General features: G+C 32.5%; 3 protein-coding genes across 4 annotated transcripts in view; all 3 read right to left on the bottom strand.

Moving 5' to 3' along the window:
• Window positions 1-11,259: 11,259 nt before the first annotated feature.
• On the bottom strand, window positions 11,260-15,238 carry LOC106298858 (beta carbonic anhydrase 3-like). 2 transcript variants are annotated; one of them, XM_013734993.1, is made up of 8 exons: window positions 15,164-15,238; window positions 13,018-13,139; window positions 12,590-12,638; window positions 12,220-12,336; window positions 12,062-12,115; window positions 11,825-11,913; window positions 11,627-11,732; window positions 11,260-11,553 (listed from the first exon to the last, which is right to left on the bottom strand). In XM_013734993.1, exons 2-8 carry the CDS (start codon window positions 13,125-13,127, stop codon window positions 11,386-11,388), a joined length of 693 nt encoding a protein of 230 aa, XP_013590447.1. In that variant the 5' UTR covers window positions 13,128-13,139; window positions 15,164-15,238; the 3' UTR covers window positions 11,260-11,385. The 2 variants fall into 2 exon arrangements, with proteins under 2 accessions (XP_013590447.1, XP_013590446.1); XM_013734992.1 differs by lacking the exon at window positions 15,164-15,238 and adding an exon at window positions 13,301-13,809.
• Window positions 15,239-19,054: 3,816 nt separating this feature from the next.
• LOC106298905 (beta carbonic anhydrase 3-like) lies at window positions 19,055-21,437 on the bottom strand. The gene is made up of 9 exons (XM_013735035.1): window positions 21,339-21,437; window positions 21,109-21,173; window positions 20,786-20,929; window positions 20,367-20,415; window positions 20,015-20,131; window positions 19,857-19,910; window positions 19,620-19,708; window positions 19,422-19,527; window positions 19,055-19,348 (listed from the first exon to the last, which is right to left on the bottom strand). Exons 2-9 carry the CDS (start codon window positions 21,159-21,161, stop codon window positions 19,181-19,183), a joined length of 780 nt encoding a protein of 259 aa, XP_013590489.1. The 5' UTR covers window positions 21,162-21,173; window positions 21,339-21,437; the 3' UTR covers window positions 19,055-19,180.
• Window positions 21,438-22,558: 1,121 nt separating this feature from the next.
• Window positions 22,559-23,188, bottom strand: part of LOC106297207 — a 6,584-nt gene continuing 5,954 nt past the window's right edge. Inside the window, exon 2 of the mRNA XM_013733492.1 lies at window positions 22,559-22,867. Within this exon, the coding sequence (XP_013588946.1) occupies window positions 22,559-22,867 (309 nt within the window). The remainder of the gene's footprint in view (window positions 22,868-23,188) is intronic.

Raw genomic sequence — 23,188 nt, 5'->3', positions numbered from 1 at the left:
AAGAGTTATAGAAAATTATATTTTGGAAGAAAGCTCTTGACAATACAATATTGTCTTTATGTATTCCAAATTCAAATCGGAGAATTAGATGTTATCATAAAGATCCTTGAAGAATTTTATTTAAGATGCTCATATATGTTTGGTCTTGAAGTACCATATTTAAAGTGTTATTGAGCAAATTACTAATCTTTTTCATAACCAAAAGATGTAATTTCATATGACAAGAAAGAAAGTCATAATAGTAACTTTCATAGTTACGAATGAGTTCTTTGTATGTACGAGACGAATGTCTAGACAATTGTATGTAAGAAGTTTGGTTTGAAGCCCAAATAGACCAAGAAAATATTGTCTATATCAAATAAGAATTGTGGACCAGAAATCTATAGACCTTGAATACTCTAATGGGAAGAGTATTACAATATTCTCAATTTCAAAAGAAGATTTCTCTAATTGGAATGCATATCTTGAAGATATTGCTTTCCGGAGAAGAAATGTGAAATATGTGTTGTTGTACTCTTTTTTCCATGACAAGGTTTTAACGAGGCAACAAAGAACACACAAAAGATAGACACCCAAAGAGAATGTTACAATTTGGGAGATGAAAATCTATTATTGTTCTAAAGTTTTGGAGATAAAAGAATAAAAAAATGGTCAGATCATGAAGACTCATGCACTACTGAAGAATGGCGAAATTCGTTTCCTACAAGTTCGTTCGAGTAAATATTTGGCTGTTTCATTCACCAAGACGCCACCCCTGCTACTTTCAAGAAGTTCACTCATCTTATTGAACTACGTTGTCTCAAAGATGTCGACGTATGTACACATGAGGGGAAGTCATTGCACGCTGCGCTCTTTTTCTTTTAACCATGGTTTTTCCTATTGGGTTTTCCTGGTGAGGTTTTTAACGAGACAACATCTTACGCGCATAATGGACATCAAGAGGAAGTGTTATGAATATTATGGTGATGTCATTATGGCAAGTCTCAAATATACTTGTTCTCCAAGCTTTACTTGTTCTCCAAGTGGTTTTGTCCACAAGCTATTGTAATCCTATATAAAGGATTCATTACTCATGGAATAATACACACCAATTTTTCATCTTCTCTTCTTACTTATAACAGAATTTGCGAAATATACATAATAAATTGTAAAATTAAGAAAATAACTATGTAAAAATTTTATGGGGAACCATGTCAATTTGACAAAAAAGTGGATAAAAATACTTTACCAAAAAATGCTATAAAGCGATTTAAATTGAAATAGTAATTGATATAATTATTTTTTGGAAAAAAATAAAAAGAAGAGAAGAAATGACTTTGTAATTGTAATTGTAACTATCGATGGCTGATACTATAAACACTAAGGTAGTCAAAATCTAACAATGGTTTCATTTTGACGAGAAGAATCGGCCCAAGTCTAGTGAAACAGTGACCTTTTTTTTTTTTTTTTTTGTCATCAGCATAAACAGATTCATACAGACTCTGTGAACTAAACTGGGAGATGTTGATCCATGTGAACGACGAAAGACGGCTGCTTCCTGGCACTACGTTCTAGGCTATCCGCCTTTGTATTTTGCGTTCTTGGCACTTGGACAATCTCTGATCAGGAAAAACTTTCTTTCAGGGCTTTAGCATCGTCTAAATAACTTGCAAAAGCTGGCTATTCTTTTGGTTCCGAAACCATATTCACCAATTGAGAACAATCCGTTGCAAACGTAACCTGAAATTGACGTAAGTTCCTCATGCATTCCATTACCCAAAGTAATGCTTCCATCTCCGCATGTAGAGGAGATAGACTACCCCGAACATTCCTTGCCCCCATCAGCCCCTCAAAACCTTCTAAAGTACTAAACCACCCCTGTCCGGAGAAACCACTATCCTCTTTCCAGGAACCATCTGTGAAACACCATCTTCCTTGGATTAATGGTAATGCTGGAACCTCTGCATGTGGCCCTGCCCTCTGTTCCTTCGCTATCTGCGCTTCAGCCCATAGTATGGACTCTGTTTCTGCCAGTTTGAGCGTATCCCTAGGATCCATATCAAGATTACTAAAAACTTTACTATTTCTTCTTTTCCAGATATACTATAGAATCCATGCAAACTGATGATCATCTAGTTGCGGAGAAACCTGCCAGAAAAGATGATCCATATTTGTAAAAAAAAGACCTTGTTGGAAAGATAGCGGGATTTGATGGTATCTTCGATAGTGCTCAAACCTGTAGTGCTGGAGGACATTCAAAAAACACATGATTAATTGATTCCTCATCAGCTCCGCATCGTGCACAACAAATATCACCAGTTATCCCTCGTGCTTGCAGATTCTTCTTGACTGCTACACATCCTGTCACCAGTTGCCATAAAAAATGTTTCATCTTTGGTGGACATCGAATTTTCCAGCAAAACGACTTTAAAGCATCAACTGTAGGTCCAAGCATCACTGGTGGTCGTTCTCTATCTAGATAAACCCGTTCTACCTGATATCCTGATTTGACCGAATATTTTCCATTGTTTGTGAAATGTCAACCATCTCTATCAACCCTCTGAATTCTACTCAGAGGTATACTTTCTATAATTTTCACATCTTGTGGGTCCACTAAAGCCCGAATTGTCTGCATATTCCAATTTCGCGAATGAGGATCAATGAGAGAGTCCACTGTGAGGTCAGGGTAATAATTGTGGTGGATTTTATTTGCTGGTCTTGGGCGAGTGGTTGGGAGCCAGGGATCATTCCATACCGATATAGAGGATCCTGTTCCCACCCGTTTAATTAGTCGTTTGCTAACCAGAGATCTTGCAGATGTGATACTCCGCCAGCCATATGACGGAGAGTATGAGCGAATCGGTTCCAGGGGTGATGCATTCCTTTAATTCTGACCTTTGAAGACTCGTGAAAATAAAGTATTCGGCTTCTCAATCAGACGCCATAACTGTTTACCAAGCATCGCTGTGTTGAAATCAGTGATGTCTTTAAACCCCAATCCTCCTTCCTCCTTACTAACACATACCTTATCCCAAGATTTCAAATGCATTCCTCTTGTACTTCCACCTGGACTCCACCAAAATTGTGCTACCGCATTTGTCAATTTTTTCGCGGTTGCCTTCGGTAATCTATAGCAAGACATCACATGGTTTGGTAATGCCGTAACTACTGATTTAATAACTACTTCTTTTCCACCTTTCGTGAAGAATTTGAAAGTCCACCCATTAAGCCTTTTGTTAAGTCTATCTTGCACAAAGCGGAAGACCTGAATCTTTGAGCCCTCAAGATTTTTCGGTAATCCTAAATAAGCTCTCATTCCTCCAAGATTCTGAATACCCAATATATCTCTTAATTCATGTCTAACTGATTCCTCAATCTTGTGCCCAAATTGGATCGAAGACTTATCAAAATTAATGAGTTGACCTGATACCATCTCATATTCCTTTAAAATCCGGAGAATAGATTGACATTCTTCTCGTTGTGCTTTACAAAAGAATAGACTATCGTCCACGAAAAGAAAATGAGAAATTGATGGACATGCTCTTGCGACCTTCATGCCTGTCAGCTGTTTCTCGCTCTCCGCCTTTTTAATATTTGCAATCAATGTCTCAGTACACAATATAAAAAGATAAGGTGATAAAGGATCTCCTTGTCTTAATCCACGCTGTGGAATAATGAGGCCCCTTGGTTGGCCATTCAGTAAAACTCGATATTGAACCGATGAAATATATTCCATCATTAACTTAATCCAGTGAAGATCAAAACCCATCTTTTCAAGTAAAGCCTGAATAAAATCTCATTCTACTCGATCATACGCTTTAGTCATATCCGTTTTAATTGCCATATTCTTTCCTTGACCTGCCTTATTAGTCCGTAATCCATGAAGCATCTCCTGAACTATGAGAATGTTATCAGTTATCAACCTCCCAGGCACGAAGGCGGATTAAGTTTCTGAAATACTTCTTTTTTTACACTGACTTAGACTTCTTGTTTTTACGTCTAAGTTTTAAAAAGCTTATAACATAAACTTAGGACCCTAAATTATAAAATAAATTTAATTTAATTTTTGTATAAATTTTATAATTAAAATGTTTATAGTTTGATAGACGATTGAAGTAACAATAGAGATCTTCATTATTATAAACCGAATCTAACAAAACACAAAATTGTGAAGTAAACAAGAGAAATTAGGATGATTTAAGTTTCTAGACGGACCTCGAGAGTTTCTTTGGAAAACAAAGGATTCAGAGAAAGATACTTAAAAATAAATACAATTTTAGTTTATATGTTGGGAGATGACCTCTAGCTATTCCGCCATTTATAGACGGATATCAGTCACTTTCACTACACGGAAAATTCTAGATGACTAACTTGTCGATTTTAAAAATAAAAAGTTTGTTATTTACAGTACTTTTAGTTAAAGAAACTTTGAAAATTCATAAAATTATGATAAACGTTTTGCATACAGAAAAACAAAAACCCTCCAAGATTGAAATATTTTGGTATCAGGAGGACAAAACGAAAATAGACGTTCAACGAGAAATAGTTTAAAATATATTAAGTTAGATATTATTTTTCAAAAATACATCAGTCAAAATATTATAACATTTGAATTTAGAGTTTAGTAATAATTGTTTAGGATTTAGTATTTAGGAGGTGTGTGAGTTTATAAACTTTTATAAATAACAAGATATGAGCCCGTTGTGTTACAACGGGTTTTGTTTGATGTTTTAATTTAATAAAAATCATAAAATAATAAATGATTTATTATAGTTTTATGATTGTTTTTCTGCATATTTTGTTTAAAATTTATTTTATAATTAAAATTTGTTTTCACACATAAATTCAAGTAAATATTTGTATTTTATAATCGTGGTGCATAAATGAATTGTTATAAACTTTGTATTTAGGATTAAAGAAAATATTATATCTAAACGTTTAAACAGAACACAACCCGAAATAAGAAATTGAATAAAAAGTAAAAAGATATGAAAGTCAAATACATCAATCGAGTCAATGACAACATTATGCATTTCCTTATGTACCAATTTAATGTTGTATTAAATAATTCTTTAAAAATTTATTTTGTTAGGATTTTTTTTAAAAAGGGAAATATTCTATTTTATAAATTTTCTTTTTATTTACAATTAAAAAAATAATAAATAATATTAAATACTCCTTTAAAATTTTGTTTAAGATTTTAGAAAATGAAAATTAATGTCATATAACCTATTACAATTATCTTCTCTTTAGAATTTCAGGAAAAAATGCTATCAAATAATTAATTTTAGCTATTAATTAATAGTTTTAAAATTACTATTTTTACAATTCGTATCAGTACTAATTTTACACTTATTTTGTTAATTAGATAAGTTTTAGTATCATGTTCATCATCAAACACTCTTTTAAAAATATTATCAAATAAATTTTTACAATTCTCTTTTGCTTATGACTTAAAAATGTGATACAAATTTCTTTTTTTGTAGAATTTTTTATAAAAAAAGAAAATAACTAACAAATATTGTAAAAGAATATTTGTTAGTTGTTTTCTTTTTCTTATAAAAAAAAATCCAAAACAAAATAAATTTGTATCACAGTTTTTTAGGAATTTAGAAAAGAAAACTAATATTAAATAACTTTTACAATTATATTTTGTCTAGGATTTAGAAAAATAATTTTTCTATCAAATAACTATTTACATTTAATATTAGCTATTTTTAAAATTTGGCATTTTCAAAATTCATTTGTCTCAATATCACTAATATTCTTACAATTTTTCTTGTTAATTAAATAATTGTTACTATCATGTTTATCATTAAATTTTTAACTAAAATTTACTATTAAATAAAAGTTTACAATTCTCTCTGATCAGGATTTTTTAAAAAAAAATCTTAATTGGTTAAGATTAGAAAATAATTTTTTTTTAAGAAATCTCTTTTATTTAGGATTTTAGGAAAATAAGAAATTATTTTTACATAATGACAGTTTTTACTGATACATTCACAATCTATTTTTATTAATTGACACTGTCATAATCATACCATGTCAAATATTTGAAGTTAATTTTGGTTTATATTTTTTTAACACAAAATTATTAAAAAGTAAAATTAGTTAATTATAAGAAAAATAAGATTATTTTTATTTTATATAGAATTTTAAAAAGGAAATTAATTATTTTATAATTAGTTTTTCATTTATATTTTTATAAAACTATTTTATTTTTAAAAGATTTTTTTTTAAATTATTTATATATTTTGTCAAATTCATACAAACACATATTCATCATATTCACACATACTCATGTACGACAACAACATTAAAACTAAAAATTATGTTAGCATCATAAGATGTAATACGGATAATAAAAAGTTGAGTTGTATCAAAAAATTAAAATAAAATACTCTTGTAATACTTTTCATGTAAATATTATTGTGTTTTGTAAAATAATATGTGGAAGATTAAAACTAAATATAGATGTGAAATATTTGTAGTTATTTTGGTCATAAATATTTAGCGTACAATTATTTATTAAAAAGAAAATTTAGTTACTTATGAGAAAATAATAAGAGTAATTTGAAATTTTATTTTAATTAGGCTTTAAAAACGTAATATTATTTATTTTAAAGTTAGTTTTTTCTTCATGTTTTTTATTAAATATTTTATTGTACTTTTACGATTTTACAATTCGTTTTTGTTTAACATTTGTTTCTTAAAAGTTAATATTTATCTTTTATAATTCTCTATCTTTAGTATCCCTTAAAACAAAAAATTATAATAAATAATAATAATAAGACTATTAAATAAAAATTTTAATTAATTTTTAAGAAAAATCGTTTTATTATTTTAGTATATATATTTTTGATTATGTGATAGTTTAACAAATATCACAGTTTTAAATATATAACTGACAAATGTTACAATCATGTTAATTAGTAATTTTGAAGAATCAAAATTTATACAATAAGAAAATAATAATATGACTATTAATTAATATTTATAATTAATTTTTAAGAAAAATCATTTTTATTATTTTAGTATATATATTTTTTATGATGAGATAGTTTAACACATATCACATTTTTAAATATATAATTGACATGTGTCACAATCATGTTTATTAAAATTTTTGAAGAACCATGTTTTATATAATAAGATAATAATAATAAGACTATTAAATAATATTTATAATTAATTTTTAAGAAAAATCATTTTTATTATTTTAGTATATATATTTTTTATGATGAGATAGTTTAACACATATCACATTTTTAAATATATAAGTGACATGTGTCACAATCATGTTAATTAACAATTTTGAAGAACCAAGCTTAATATAATCGTTTATAATTATATTTCTATTAAAAATTTAGAAAAAGAAAATTATATTAAATAAATTGTTTTCAAATCTATTTTTTAGGATTTTGAAAGAGGAAAGTTTCTAAAAACATTACTACTAAATATTTTTTTTTAAAACAAATTTACTATTAAATGATTTTTAAAATTAGTTTTTTTTAATTAGTTTTTATTATCTTATTATATATTTTTTTAATCATTATATATTTAAACACATGTCACAATATTAGAAGCAAAATTATTATCAAATATTGTTTTGCAATAATCTTTTGATAAGAATTTTAAAAAAGAAAAATTACTATTAAATAATATTTATAATTACTTTTTAATAAAATTTGTTTTTGTTAACATCTTAGTATATAAATGTGTAATTATGAGATAAATCAACATGTGTCACAATATTAAAATATATAATTTCCATGTGTCGCGATCATGTTAATTAGCAACTTTGAAGAACTAAGCTTTATATAATAAGATTCTTAAATATTTTAATGATTCAGAATGATTAATTTAAAGAATAAGATCAAATTTTAAGTAAAGTTATAATTTCTCTTGATAAATACATCAAGTTTATTTCGTCTCCATGTTCTGTATTAATCATAATTTTTTTTTTTGAATTATTTTAGCTTTTTGGCCAATAAATTCTAGATAAATCTCAATTTACATAAAAAAATAAAAAATACAATTTTAAACCATATACAATAGTTCAAATTTTTAACATTCTCTTTCCTATTTTTAAACCTTCCACGTCACACAAGAACATAAGAGCTTTCTGCAGAGCTAAAAAAATTTCCGAAGTCTTTAAACCGGAAAAATGTTCTAGAAACAAAAGAATCGGATTGTGTGGCTGAGAAAGAGGGAAATGGGTTAAAAGTATTTTTATAATCAATCAAAACAAAAGAAAGCAAGAAATCATATTGGGCTGGGCATAAAATCCGAAACCCGAAATCCGAACCGAATCCGAACCGAAAAACCCGATCCGTACCCGATCCGAAATGTAAAAAATACCTCAATGGATCTGGTAGGGTGTTATAAAACATATCTTAACCCGAAGTGTTATTAACCGAACCCGAACGGGTAACCCGAAAACCCGAAAAACCCGAAAACCCGAAAAAATATCCGAAGAAACCGATCCGAATGTCTAAATTAATATATAATATAAATATTTGAAACATGAATATGTATTTCAAATATTCAATTTCATATTTATTTGGATATGATATCTAACAATAACTATTTAAAATTTAAATAAATACCTTAAATACTCCATTATATTACAAAGAAGCATATATTTCTTATGTTTTACTTTTAAATTTTAGATTTTACTTTGGATATATATGAATCCGAATGATATATGGTTACTTCGGATATATATGAACTGATCCGAAACCGAAGTGTTATATCCGAACCCGATCCGTACTTGTAAATTTACTAGAATGGGACTTAGAGGGTGTTACAAAATAGAACCGAGATAAGAAATACCCGATCCGAACCCGAACGGGTACCCGAACTCCCAGGCCTAGCTGACAGATAGAAATGGAAATACTGTGGAAGATGAGGAAGAACTAGTAACCATTGTTAATAGCTCTTTTAGGAATCTGTTTGAATCATCAAACCCGGAGAAGATAGAAGATGCTTTGGGAAATATCTCGAAAATTACGAATGAGATTGACCAGAATCTCACTGTTCCAATTACAGAACGGGAGGTTAATCTTGCATTTTATGCAATGCATCGGGAGAAGGCTCCTAGACCATATGAATAACCGCCTTATTCTATCAAAAGTTTTGTGATATTGTGAAGGATGACTAAACTCGTATGGTCAATGAATTCTTATTTGAAGGGTATCTTTCCCAAAAAGGATAAATCTACTTAATTGGCACAATTCCGGCCAATCAGCCTACGTAATGTGAGCTATAAAATAGTTTCAAAGGTCTTATGCCAGAGACTGAAGAAAGTATTATGCGAGTGTATCCCGGAAACACAGTTAGCCTTTGTTGCAGGTTGGCAGATTACATATAGTATTATGAACGCCAGAAAATGTTTCATGCTCTCAGAACAATACCAGGTGGAAGACATAAGCGAATGACCATTAAAACGGATATGAGCAAAACATATGATGATCGTATGGAGTGGGATTTTATTCACCTTGTCATGGAAAATATGGAATTCTCGGATCATTGGATCTAGTGGATTGTGCGATGTATCACATTTGTTAAATACCATGTTCTCATGAATTGACAGCAAATGGGCAACATTTTCCTACAACAAGGAGATCCTTTATCTCCTTTCATCTTTATCTTGTGCATGTAAACGCTCATTAACCTTCTAAATCACGCAAAGAATTAAGGAAAGATAACAGGGAAGTGTGTATCGCATGCTAGCCTTCTGGTATCCCACCTGTTATTTGATGATGATAGCATTTTCTTCTGTAAGACGAAGCCTGTTGAATGTGATAAGGTTGAAAGCAGTAAGGATATATGGAAAAGTATCACATCAATGTATTAACTTCGAGAAGTCGTCACTTCTTTTTGGGAAAAGGGTTCTTGGTACTATCACGCAGGAAATCAATCCTACTTTTTGAGTTGATAATGAAGGTGAAATGGGAACATAGCTAGGGATTCCTGAAGACATAAGTGGATCAAAGTGCATGTTATTTGCTTTCCCAAAGGACATATTTGATTATAGAATCAATGGCTAATCAGGACTATGGTTGATAAAAAATGGAAAGGAGGTCCTTATAAAGGCTATAGCCTTACCTATACCAACATACGTAATGTCGAGTTTATCCTCCTATTAGAGGTGTATGAAAAACTAGCAAGTGCCATTGCACGTTTCTGGTGGATTTCAAACCCTCCGAAGCGGGGTATGCATTAGGCAAAATGGGAGAAACTGTGCTTTCCAGAGGAGGAAGGTGGCATATGATTCAGATTAATCCACAAATCTAACTGGCATTTTTAGCAAAAAAATTGTGGAGACTGATCCAATTCCCAGGCATTCTTCTTGCGAGAGTTCTACGAGGAAGATACTATCATCTATGCTCGCCTTTGCGAGCGACTGCTACCGAGAGCCTTTCATTTGTTTGGACAAGCTTGACGGCAGCTAGGCCTTTGCTGAATTTAGGTATCACACATAAAGTACATTCAGGGTTTCAAATTCGAGGTATGGGAGGACCCATAGATTCCTATGATCTCTGCTAGACCAGCTTGGTCCACCACCAGTACTCCACCCACGCATAATAGTGAATGAACTCATACATGGAACACCAAAAGAGTGGAATGTAGAAATGCTGGAGAACTTGGTTGCTCAAGAGGATACACCACTCATTCAGAGTTTGGCCGTCAGCCAATCCAATCGGGATGAAAAAATATAGTTGGAACTATACAAATCTCCAAAGTTGTTCAAAATGTACATGAACCTGAAACGACTCTAAAACGACTCCAAACACATATAATATATTCTAAATAAAACTTATACCATGATATAAAAGTGGTAAAAACCATGGTATATCAATGATCCCTAATTTTTCTAATGGATGTCATTGTGAAGCCTTGATAACATATGGACTTTTTTTTGGTAAAAAAGTTAAGTATTATTACCATTTTCCATTTGAGATAGAGGCTTAGAAAGACACTAGTAGCAGATGATTAACTCACTACAACAAGAAACAAACCTAAACACTCTAATAACCTCGCTTACATTTGACAAACGCAAGGAGGCATCACTGAAGGAAGACAAAAACTAGCAAGCTAAACTGCACGCGCCGCCACAGAACAAAAGAACCGAGGGAGTAATGATTGTTGATTGTAATTTTAGGTGTCTTTCAATTGCAATCTAAGAGGCAGGAAATTGATGATTGTTGATTGATTCATCAGATTTCATATCTTGTTGTAGAATATTTGAAGTTATAGACTCAAATGAAGGTGGAATCTAAACAAATGCTCTTTATAGCTTATTCATTTCTTTTCACACAGACACATAAACAAGAAACAGAAGCAAGTACATGACAATAACACACTTAGAAGCAACACAAAGAAAAGGTAAGTAGTGATATCTTAAGAAAAGGTAAACGCAGTGGTGGTCTTGACGTCGAGTTCCCAAAGTTCAAACGTTCCATTCACGAAATCATAGTGAGCTCCTCTTAAGGCGAGCTTACCCTTCTCCACCCTTTCTCTCACGAATGGGTAAGACAACAAATTCGCCAAAGTAACGTTCACCGCTTCCTGGAAAATAGAGGTGATCTTAGTAAGACAGAGAACATAGCAAAATCTTGTGTGTTTTTTAATTATTACGTACCTTCTCACAAAGGGTGCACTGTTCTTCGAAGCTAAGGTCTCCAAACTCCTGCTTGATCCTGTTCTTCGCCGCTGTACCGATCTTGACCCAGTCTTCTATAAAGATGCTGCCATTTCAATGAATCGCCAAACAAAATGCTTCATTCTTGATCATTAACTTAAAGATATTTGATTATATCAGCGTTTTGAGTATGGTTACCTCTTATTAGGAGCTGCATCATCTTCAATGGACATGAGTGCCTCTATTCCACCACAACGGCTGTGACCAATCACCAGAATGTTCTCCACCTGAAATGACAAATCATTACATTATATATCTCAGGGTTAAAACTAGGTCACGTCAGGTTTTCACCCCCGATTCAAAAAGAGCAAGATAAGAGGAATATCTCTAAAAATCAATTCTAGCGAACATGGCAATTAATTAACTATCACGTACGTTGAGTTTTGTAATTGGATATTCCATAGCCGCACCAGTACCTGAGTGTTGTGTCTGCAAGTTTCCAAAGAGACAATGCTTATATTAAATAACCACTAACAACAACTTGTGATGGTAGTGTGAAGATAACTAGAAAGACATGAAAAACTTGGACGAACCTTGTCAAAAAGTGGAACCATGTTTGCAATGTTTCTAATTTCAAAGGCTTCCCCAGGTTGGAAGTTCACGATGTGAGCAGGGCTGACTCGGGAATCCGAACAAGCAAACACCAGAAACTGCAAAACAAATTTTACACTTGTAAGAAGATATCAATCAAGCATGCACTCTTAACCCTCCTTTCTAATTTTTAGGGTTTGTAGTTTTATTAGTAGCTTGCCCATAGAGGCACTATTATAATTGCTGGACTAATCATTTTCTTCTGTTTCATACTATTTTTGGCTGATTAGAGAAAAGATGAAACGACAAAAGGGAACCACCAAAGGTGGACAAATATTAATATTAATAAAAAAGATCAGCAAAATTTAAAACCTTGGGGTTCTGGCTCTTGGCAAGTGCATTGTACAACGAAGGTTTCTTCCTGGAAATGGATGAAACAACCATAAAATGAGCAATTTTTATTTAACCAATACAAATTAAAAGCATCCATAACTTAAAGAAACATTTCTTCCGTCTTATACCCTTTTGATTAGGTAACTAGATTAAAATATAAAAGTATTTATAAGCACTATTATTATGTGTAAGGAAAAAGGTGGTCCTTTTTTGCAAACATATATAATAATAAAATTGTGTAAAATGCTTTAGTTAGCCAAACTGGTGGGACTAAATCGATATAAACCACTGTTGTAGAAAAACTCGGAGAATTGCATGGTAATTTGACTGTTTTTTGCATTTTTGGATGTGGAATATGTTTGATATTAAAATGGATGGTTCCATACGGAATTAGGAATAAAACGTACAAATATTTGTGAGTCTTGAAATGGATAAATCCAGATTGGATTCGTTCTACAGCATCTGATGACTTGTTGGATTTATGTTCCTCTAGCTCATCATACGACTCGGTCGACATTTTTTTTCGTTCCTAGAACAAAAAAAAAACAATTTGGAAAGAAAATACAAGAAAAGTTATAAAACTTTACCAAAAACATGTGTGAATTCATTCAAAAATAGAAGTAGAGTCATTGATATAATATTTTATATTGAAAATAAAGAGATTGGAATGATTAGTTTCTAGGCGCGGACCTTGAGACGTGCTTTCTAAAACAAAGGATGTAGAGAGTGATATGAATACAAATTGTACTTGATATGTTAAGAGATGTTCTCTACTCCGCTATTTATAGCCAGATATCCGTCACTATTTTTAAAAGAGCGGGGTTGTTTTTTAAATACTTTTCGTTAAAGCAACTTTGAAAGTAAAAAAATTATACAAAACGTTTTGCATATGCAGGAAATGAAACACCCTCCAAGTTAGAATATTTTGGCATTTAAAGGACACCAATTTTGAATTTATCAATGTTCTTCTGTCTCCATGTTTTGTAGCGGTCATGATTTTTTAAAAAAGTTTTAAATTTCAGTTATTTGCTTTTTTTCGTCAATGAATTCTAAATAACCTCGACTTACGTAGGAATATGATATAATGTTAGGAGACCCATTAAGATCGAAAACAAATCAAACATTGGGGATGGCTAACAAGATTATACAAATTATAAAAACCTAACAAATTAAAATATAGAATATTGTTGATATGGGATAAAACTTGTAAATGATTATGGGATAAATAAAGAAAACAAAAATAAAAATAAATTTTAGAAAAGAAAAAAATAGTTTCAGAAGAATGAGAACAACGATGGAAGTAAGAGTGAGAATGAAACAATGAGACTTGTTATGGTTATAAACTTAATTTTTGGTGTTATTATGTATACGCAATCCAATTTTCCATAAAAGAATGAAATTTTTTATCTTGATAAAAAAAAAAGAATGATAAAAACTTAACCAAAAAATGCTATAAAGACAGATTTAAATTGAAATAGTAATTGATATAATTATTTTTTGGAAAAAAAATAAAAAGAAGAGAAGAAATGACTTTGTAATTATAACTATCGATGGCTGATCTTTCTCAAAAAAAACTATCGATGGCTGATACTATAAAAACTAAAGTAATCAAAATCTAACAATGGTTTCATTTTTCCGAGAAGAATCGGCCCAAGTCTAGTGAAACACTGACTTAGACTTCTTCTTTTTTTTTTTACATCAAGTTTTAAAAAGCTTATAACATAAACTTAAGACCCTAAATTATAAAATAAATTTAAATTAATTTTTGTTTAAATTTGGCTATAATACTAAGTCGTTTTGGCGCTAATTTTTTAATGAAAAAAAATTGTTGAACTCGTGGTTTGAAATTTGAACCTTAAATACCATGTGCATGCTATATAACAATCTCGGCCAACATATATATTTGTTTACTTAACAAACGCAATTATATAGATTTCTAAAACGAAATGACCCTGTTTTCCTCGGACATGGGAGCTTGCGTAAATGCACAATGAAGGTGGGGTTCAACAAATTTTTTTCATTAAAAATCAGCGCCAAAACGACCTAGTATTGAAAAAATGTTAAAATTATACACAGTCAAATACACATAAATATGGCCGAGGATTATATTGCGGTTTGACTGGCACTTGGAGAGTTTACCCGTGAATTTTTAAATTCGCGGATTAATTTGCAAAAAAAAAACCACAGTGAGGGCTTTTTTGCGGAAAACCCTATAACTATCGATGGCTGATACTATAAAAACTAAGGTAATCAAAATCTAACAATGGTTTCATTTTGCCGAGAAGAATCGGCCCAAGTCTAGTGAAACACTGACTTAGACTTCTTCTTTTTTTTACGTCAAGTTTTAAAAAGCTTATAACATTAACTTAAGACCTTAAATTATAAAATAAATTTAAATTAATTTTTGTATAAATTTTATAATTAAAATGTTTATAGTTTGATAGACGATTGAAGTAACAATAGAGATCTTCATTATTATAAACCGAATCTAACAAAACACAAAATTGTGAAGTAAACAAGAGAAATTAAAATGATTTAAGTTTCTAGACGGACCTCGGGTGTTTCTTTGGAAAACAAAGGATTTAGAGAAAGATACTTAAAAATAAATACAATTTTAGTTTATATGTTGGGAGATGACCTCTAGCTACTCCACTATTTATAGACAAATATCAGTCACTTTCACTACACGGAAAATTCTAGATGACTAACTTGTCTATTTTAAAAACAAAAAGTTTGTTACAGTACTTTTAGTTAAAGAAACTTTGAAAATTCATAAAATTATGCAAAACGTTTTGCATACAGAAAAAACAAAAACCCTCCAAGATTGAAATATTTTGGTATCAGGAGGACAAAACGAAATAGACGTTCAACGAGTAATTGTTTATATATTAAGTTAGATATTATTTTTCAAAAATACATCAGTCAAAATATTATAACATTTGAATTTAAAGTTTAGTAATGATTGTTTAGGATTTAGTATTTAGGAGGTGTGTGAGTTTATAAACTTTTATAAATAATTCTTAAATATTTTTATTGATTCAGAATGATTAATTTAAAGAATAACATCAAATTTGAAGTAAAGTTAGAATTTCTCTGGATAAATACATAAGTTTATTTCGTTTCCATGTTCTGTATTGATCTTAATTTTTTATTTGAATTATTTTAGCTTTTTCGCCAATGAATTCTAGATAAATCTCAATTTACATAAAAACATAAAAAAAATACAATTTTAAACCATATACAATTGTTCAAATTTTTAACATTCTCTTTCCTATTTTTTAACCTTCCGCGTCACACAAGAACATAAGAGCATTCTGCAGAGCTAAAATTTTTTTTGAAATCTTTAAACTGGAAAAAATGTTCTAGAAACAAAAGAATCGGATTGTGTGGCTGAGAAAGAGGGAAATGAGTTAAAAGTATTTTTTATAATTAATCAAAACAAAAGAAAGCAAGAAATCAGATTACACCGCTGACAGATGGAAATAGAAACACTGTGGAAGATGAGGAAGGACTAGTAACCATTGTTATTAGCTCTTTTAGGAATCTGTTTGAATCATCAAACCCTAAGAAGATAGTAGATGCTTTGGGAAACATCTCGAAAATTACATATGAGATTAACCAGAATCTCACTGTTCCAATTACAAAATGGGAGGTTAATCTTGCATTTTATGCAATGCATCGGGAGAAGGCTCCTAGACCATATGAATAACCGCCTTATTCTATCAAAAGTTTTGTGATATTGTGAAGGATGACTAAACTCGTATGGTCAATGAATTCTTATTTGAAGGGTATCTTTCCCAAAAAGGATAAATCTACTTAATTGGCACAATTCCGGCCAATCAGCCTACGTAATGTGAGCTATAAAATAGTTTCAAAGGTCTTATGCCAGAGACTGAAGAAAGTATTATGCGAGTGTATCCCGGAAACCCAGTTAGCCTTTGTTGCAGGTTGGCATATTACATATAGTATTATGAACGCCAGGAAATGTTTCATGCTCTCAGAACAATACCAGGTGGAAGACATAAGCGAATGACCATTAAAACGGATATGAGCAAAACATATGATGATCGTATGGAGTGGGATTTTATTCACCTTGTCATGAAAAATATGGAATTCTCGGATCATTGGATCTAGTGGATTATGCGATGTATCACATCTGTTAAATACCATGTTCTCATGAATTGACAGCAAATGGGCAACATTTTCCTACAACAAGGAGATCCTTTATCTCCTTTCATCTTTATCTTGTGCATGTAAACGCTCATTAACCTTCTAAATCACGCAAAGAATTAAGGAAAGATAACAGGGAAGTGTGTATCGCATGCTAGCCTTCTGGTATCCCACCTGTTATTTGATGATGATAGCATTTTCTTCTGTAAGACGAAGCCCGTTGAATGTGATGAGCTTGAAAGCAGTAAGGATATATGGAAAAGTATCTTGTCAATGTATTAACTTCAAGAAGTCGTCACTTCTTTTTGGGAAAAGGGTTCTTGGTACTATCACGCAGGAAATCAAATCCAATTTTTGAGTTGATAACGAAGGTGGAATGGGAACATACCTAGGGATTTCCGAAGACATAAGTGGATCAAAATGCATGTTATTTGCTTTCCCAAAGGACATATTTGATTATAGAATCAATGGCTAATCAGGACTATGGTTGATAAAAAATGGAAACGAGGTCCTTATAAAGGCTATAGCCTTACCTAAATCAACATACGTAATGTCGAGTTTCTCCTCCCATTAGAGGTGTGCGAAAAATCTAACTGGCATTTTTAGCAAAACAATTGTGGAGACTGATCCAATTCCCAGGCATTCTTCTTGCGAGAGTTCTACGAGGAAGATACTATCATCTATGCTCGCCTTTGCGAGCGACTGCTACCGAGAGCCTTTCATTTGTTTGGACAAGCTTGACGGCAGCTAGACCTTTGCTGAATATAGGTATCACACATAAAGTACAGTCAGGGTTTCAAATTCGAGGTATGGGAGGACCCATGGATTCCTATGATCTCTGCTAGTCCAGCTTGGTCCACCACCAGTACTCCACCCACGCATAATAGTGAATGAACTCATACATGGAACACCGAAGGAGTGGAATGTAGAAATGCTGGAGAACTTGGTTGCTCAAGAGAATATACCACTAATTCAGAGTTTGATCGTCAGCCAATCCAATCGGGATGAAAAAATATAGTTGGAACTATACAAATCTCCAAAGTTGTTCAAAATGTACATGAACCTGAAACGACTCTAAAACGACTCCAAACACATATAATATATTCTAAATAAAACTTATACCATGATATAAAAGTGGTAAAAACCATGGTATATCAATGATCCCTAATTTTTCTAATGGATGTCATTGTGAAGCCTTGATAACATATGGACTTTTTTTTGGTAAAAAAGTTAAGTATTATTACCATTTTCCATTTGAGATAGAGGCTTAGAAAGACACTAGTAGCAGATGATTAACTCACTACAACAAGAAACAAACCTAAACACTCTAATAACCTCGCTTACATTTGACAAACGCAAGGAGGCATCACTGAAGGAAGACAAAAACTAGCAAGCTAAACTGCACGCGCCGCCACAGATTAGGGTTTTTACCTATGATTTAAGATAATATTATAAATTAATAATTAAGAAAATTAACTATTTTACATAACTAAATAAATTAAAATATAAAGTTTCGGGTTTTCGGGCCGGCCCTAGCCCATACGGGCTTAGACCCAAAATGTCCAAAGCCCAAATGGGCTTAGCCCGAAAAGCCCATTTTTTTGGGCTTATAAAACTAAGCCCAAGCCCGGTAATTTTTAGGGCTGAGCGGGCTCGGGCTGCGGGCTTCGGCCCTAATTGACATGTCTACTTACATTTGACAAATGTAAGGAGGCATGACTGAAGGAAGACTAAAACTAGCAAGCTAAAAGCGTAGGCTATTGTTAAGACCCATGGTTCCCAGTAGGTGGTCGATATATCACACGGAGACACCGAAATCGGCAGAGTGCGACATTCCCAAATTCTTGTTTTGAAGGATGTCAAGCTCGCACAGCATTGGAGAAACATTAATAGCATCACCCATTGCCAAGCTCGCACAGCAGCCACGCAGAGCCACACAAGACGAAGATCTGAACACCGGAGAGCCTTTAGTCTGGAGAGGTGAACTGCGAGTAGTGCCACTCCACCGAACTTGAAACAAAGCAAACAGCCCAAACCAGCACCATACCACAACAAAACAGTTAGGAACAAGCCCTAGATCAAGCCCAAACTGGCCTAAACTGCACGCGCCGCCACAGAACAAAAGAACCGAGGGAGTAATGATTGTTGATTGTAATTTTAGGTGTCGTTCAATTGTAATCTAAGAGGCAGGAGATTGATGATTGTTGATTGATTCATCAGATTTCATATCTTGTTGTAGAATATTTGAAGTTATAGACTCAAATGAAGCTGGAATCTAAACAAATGCTCTTTATAGCTTATTCATTTCTTTTCACACAGAAACATAAACAAGAAACAGAAGCAAGTACATGACAATAACACACTTAGAAGCAACACAAAGAAAAGGTAAGTTGTAATATCTTAAGAAAAGGTAAACGCAGTAGTGGTCTTGACGTCGAGTTCCCAAAGTTCAAACGTTCCATTCACGAAATCATAGTGAGCTCCTCTTAAGGCGAGCTTACCCTTCTCCACCCTTTCTCTCACGAATGGGTAAGACAACAAATTCGCCAAAGTAACGTTCACCGCTTCCTGGAAAATAGAGGTGATCTTAGTAAGACAGAGAACATAGCAAAATCTTGTGTGTTTTTTAATTATTACGTACCTTCTCACAAAGGGTGCACTGTTCTTCGAAGCTAAGGTCTCCAAACTCCTGCTTGATCCTGTTCTTCGCCGCTGTACCGATCTTGACCCAGTCTTCTATAAAGATGCTGCCATTTCAATGAATCGCCAAACAAAATGCTTCATTCTTGATCATTAACTTAAAGATATTTGATTATATCAGCGTTTTGAGTATGGTTACCTCTTATTAGGAGCTGCATCATCTTCAATGGACATGAGTGCCTCTATTCCACCACAACGGCTGTGACCAATCACCAGAATGTTCTCCACCTGAAATGACAAATCATTACATTATATATCTCAGGGTTAAAACTAGGTCACGTCAGGTTTTCACCCCCGATTCAAAAAGAGCAAGATAAGAGGAATATCTCTAAAAATCAATTCTAGCGAACATGGCAATTAATTAACTATCACGTACGTTGAGTTTTGTAATTGGATATTCCATAGCCGCACCAGTACCCGAGTGTTGTGTCTGCAAGTTTCCAAAGAGACAATGCTTATATTAAATAACCACTAACAACAACTTGTGATGGTAGTGTGAAGATAACTAGAAAGACATGAAAAACTTGGACGAACCTTGTCAAAAAGTGGAACCATGTTTGCAATGTTTCTAATTTCAAAGGCTTCCCCAGGTTGGAAGTTCAAGATGTGAGCAGGGCTAACTCGGGAATCCGAACAAGCAAACACCAGAAACTGCAAAATATTTTTATCACTTGTAAAAGGAACTATCAAGCACTCTTAACCGTCCTTTCTATTTTAGGGTTTTTAGTAGCTTGCCCATAAAGTTAATTAATGCTATCTTTACTGGACTAATCATTTTCTTCTGTTTCATACTATATTTGGCGGATTAGAGAAAGATGAAACGAGAGAAGGAAGCCACAAAAGGAAGACAAATAATTGTAATAAAAGAGATCAGCATAATTAAAACCTTGGGGTCCTGGCTCTTGGCAAGTGCATTGTACAAGGAAGGTTTCTTCCTGGAAATTGATGAAACCAATCATATAATGAGCAATCTTTATTTAACCAATAAACATTTAAAAGCATCCATAACTTAAAGAAACTCTTCTTCCAATACCCTTTTTATTGGGTAACTAGATTAAAATAATAATAAGTATTTATTAGCACTATTTACTATGTGTAGGGAAAAAGGTGGTCTTTTTTGCCAACGCATAATAATAAAATTGTCTAAAATGCCTTATTTAGTCAAACTGGTAGACTAAATCAATATAAACCATTGTTGCAGAAAATTGCATGCTAACATGTCTGTTTTTGCATTTTTTGGATGTGGAATATGTTTGATATTGAAATCGACAGTTCCATACGGAATTAATTAGGAATAAAACGTACAAAAATTTGTGCGTCTTGAAATGGATAAATCCGGATTTGATTCGTTCTACGGCATCTGATGACTTATTGGATTTATGTTCCTCTAGCTCACAAAATAACTTCTTGATCTTTGCGACGGCCACGTTCCCGAGATCCGATTTATCACTGCAAAATAATTCACCTTTTTCATTTTTTTTTAAAAGGCTTGACCTTTTTCATATTACAAATTTACAACACACGATTTAAATGACAGGTTTTTTTTCTGTACCCAGGAATAATGGGTCAAGGTCAAGTATACGGGGGCAATGATCTACGTTTGTGAATCTCACGGAGAGTGAGCGTACCTGAAAAGTTCTCCTAGTCTTTCAAGGGCATCTTCGTACGACTCCGTCGACATTTCTTTTCGTTCCTGCAACAAAAAAATAAAGAATTTAGAAAGAAAAATACAAGAAAACGTAGGAAAACTTTTCCAAAAAAACATGTGTTAATGCGTTCGAAATTGAAATATAGTCACTGATATAATATTTTATTTGGAAAAAATAAAGAGATTAGAATGATTAGTTTCAAGACGGACCTAGAGAGGGGCCTTCGAAAACAAAGGATTCAGAGTGGTAATATAAAGAAAATTTTAACTTGATATTTTAGGAGATGCTCCAGTATATATAGCCGGAGATCAGTCAATTTTCATTACGCGCAAAAAAATTATATGCTTTAATTGTCATCTATTTTAAAAAAGAGACAGCTCGGTTTTTAAACAGTACTTTTTGTTAAAGCAACTTTGAAATTTTAAAAAATTATTCAAAACGTTTTGCATACAGGAAACGAATTCTTTGGAGGAAAAGAAGAAAATAGACTCAATTTTCTTATGTCTCCATGTTCTGTACTGGTCATGATTTTGATTTCAATTATTTTGTTTTCTCTGACAATGAATTCTAAATAAACCTCGACTTGCGTACGAATATAGATGATATTATGTTAGGAGGCCAATTGAGATTGAAAACCAGAGATATGACATCAGACGGTGGAGTGACTACAAGATTATGTTATGTATATTATGAAAATCTTATCATAGAATATAGAAAAGTTGTCGAGATTTTCAATATCATTTACATTGTAAGAGATATAAATTTAGTCTAAAAATTAGTATTGCTTGAAAAAAAATTTTGTTTGTGGATCACGCACTAGAAGAAAAATCTATTGCGCAAATATCAAACATGTAGAACTCCAGAATACTTGATATAGTACTTTCAAAAGTTTTTCTGATGCTCATGTCTGAAAAAATAACACTATACAAACACGTCTGATACCGAAGCAGTTAAGAATAGAGAGAAATCAACTAAATAAAAAAAAAAATGGATATGTAAAATTCTCTCTTGATGTCATTTTTCTGACCAATAAAAGTTTAGATCATTTCTTTATTTATGTGTGTCATCTTTTTTGCCCAAGGACGATGCTAATCTTCTAGATATGGTCTCTGTTTTGATATCACGCTCTCGGTAAAAAAGAACAATAATTTAAAATAAATTCACTTTCATTATCTTTCTTAGATACTTGATCTTCCAACCTAACTACATTATTGTATTGTTTTTTTTTTACAATTTGGACATGTCTGACTATTCGTTCACAAATTATTATTTTTTTTATGAAATGTTAAATTTATTGATCATCTTTGAAAAAATGTTTATGTACATCTATAAGGCGTTTACTAACTGAACCTTATTAAAGAATCAACAAATTTGGAACCCTATGAAAAAATTATAGATCACTCCTTTTCAAGAGCTCCAAAACCGTACATCACTCGTGGTGGGAATGAGCTTCAAACCATCTGCACATAATTCCTTTCAGCTTCGGCTTGAGGAAATAATGGGTAGATGATAACCTGTTCCAGACAACCTTATCAATCAACTTTGCTAGTTGCTCCACAGACTTTGCTCGGTTACTGTGCTTCCTATCATTTCGCTCTATCCAGATGAAGTAAACGGAATCCTGAAACACAAGCCTCAGGAGAATGAACGTGAGCCGGTCATACGTTCCATTCTGCAGACGCTCAACCGTGGTGTCCCAGTCCGGGTCGGGGTCAATACAAAACAGATTACCAACAACCTTCAGCCAAAGAGTAAAAGTAAATGGGCAAGCCACTACAAGAAAACAGAGGGATTCTGATGGCCGAAATCGTCGGTAATTCGTCGGAATCGGTCTATTCCGACGAATTTCCGACGAACCCGTCCGTCGGTATCGTTTCGTCGGAAAAAAAAAATTCGTCGGAATTTCGTCAGAAATTCCGACGACTTTCTGACGAATACCAAGAAACGTCATTCTGACGAACTTCCGACGATATTACGATGCGGCTACACGAGACCAGAGTTCATCGGAAAACTACAATTCCGACGAACGTGGTTCCTCGGTTTATTCCGACGAACTGTA

Source organism: Brassica oleracea, chromosome C6, assembly GCF_000695525.1.
Source record: "Brassica oleracea var. oleracea cultivar TO1000 chromosome C6, BOL, whole genome shotgun sequence".
Classification (NCBI taxonomy): Eukaryota; Viridiplantae; Streptophyta; class Magnoliopsida; order Brassicales; family Brassicaceae; genus Brassica; species Brassica oleracea.
This window is presented reverse-complemented; position numbering and strand designations above follow the sequence as displayed.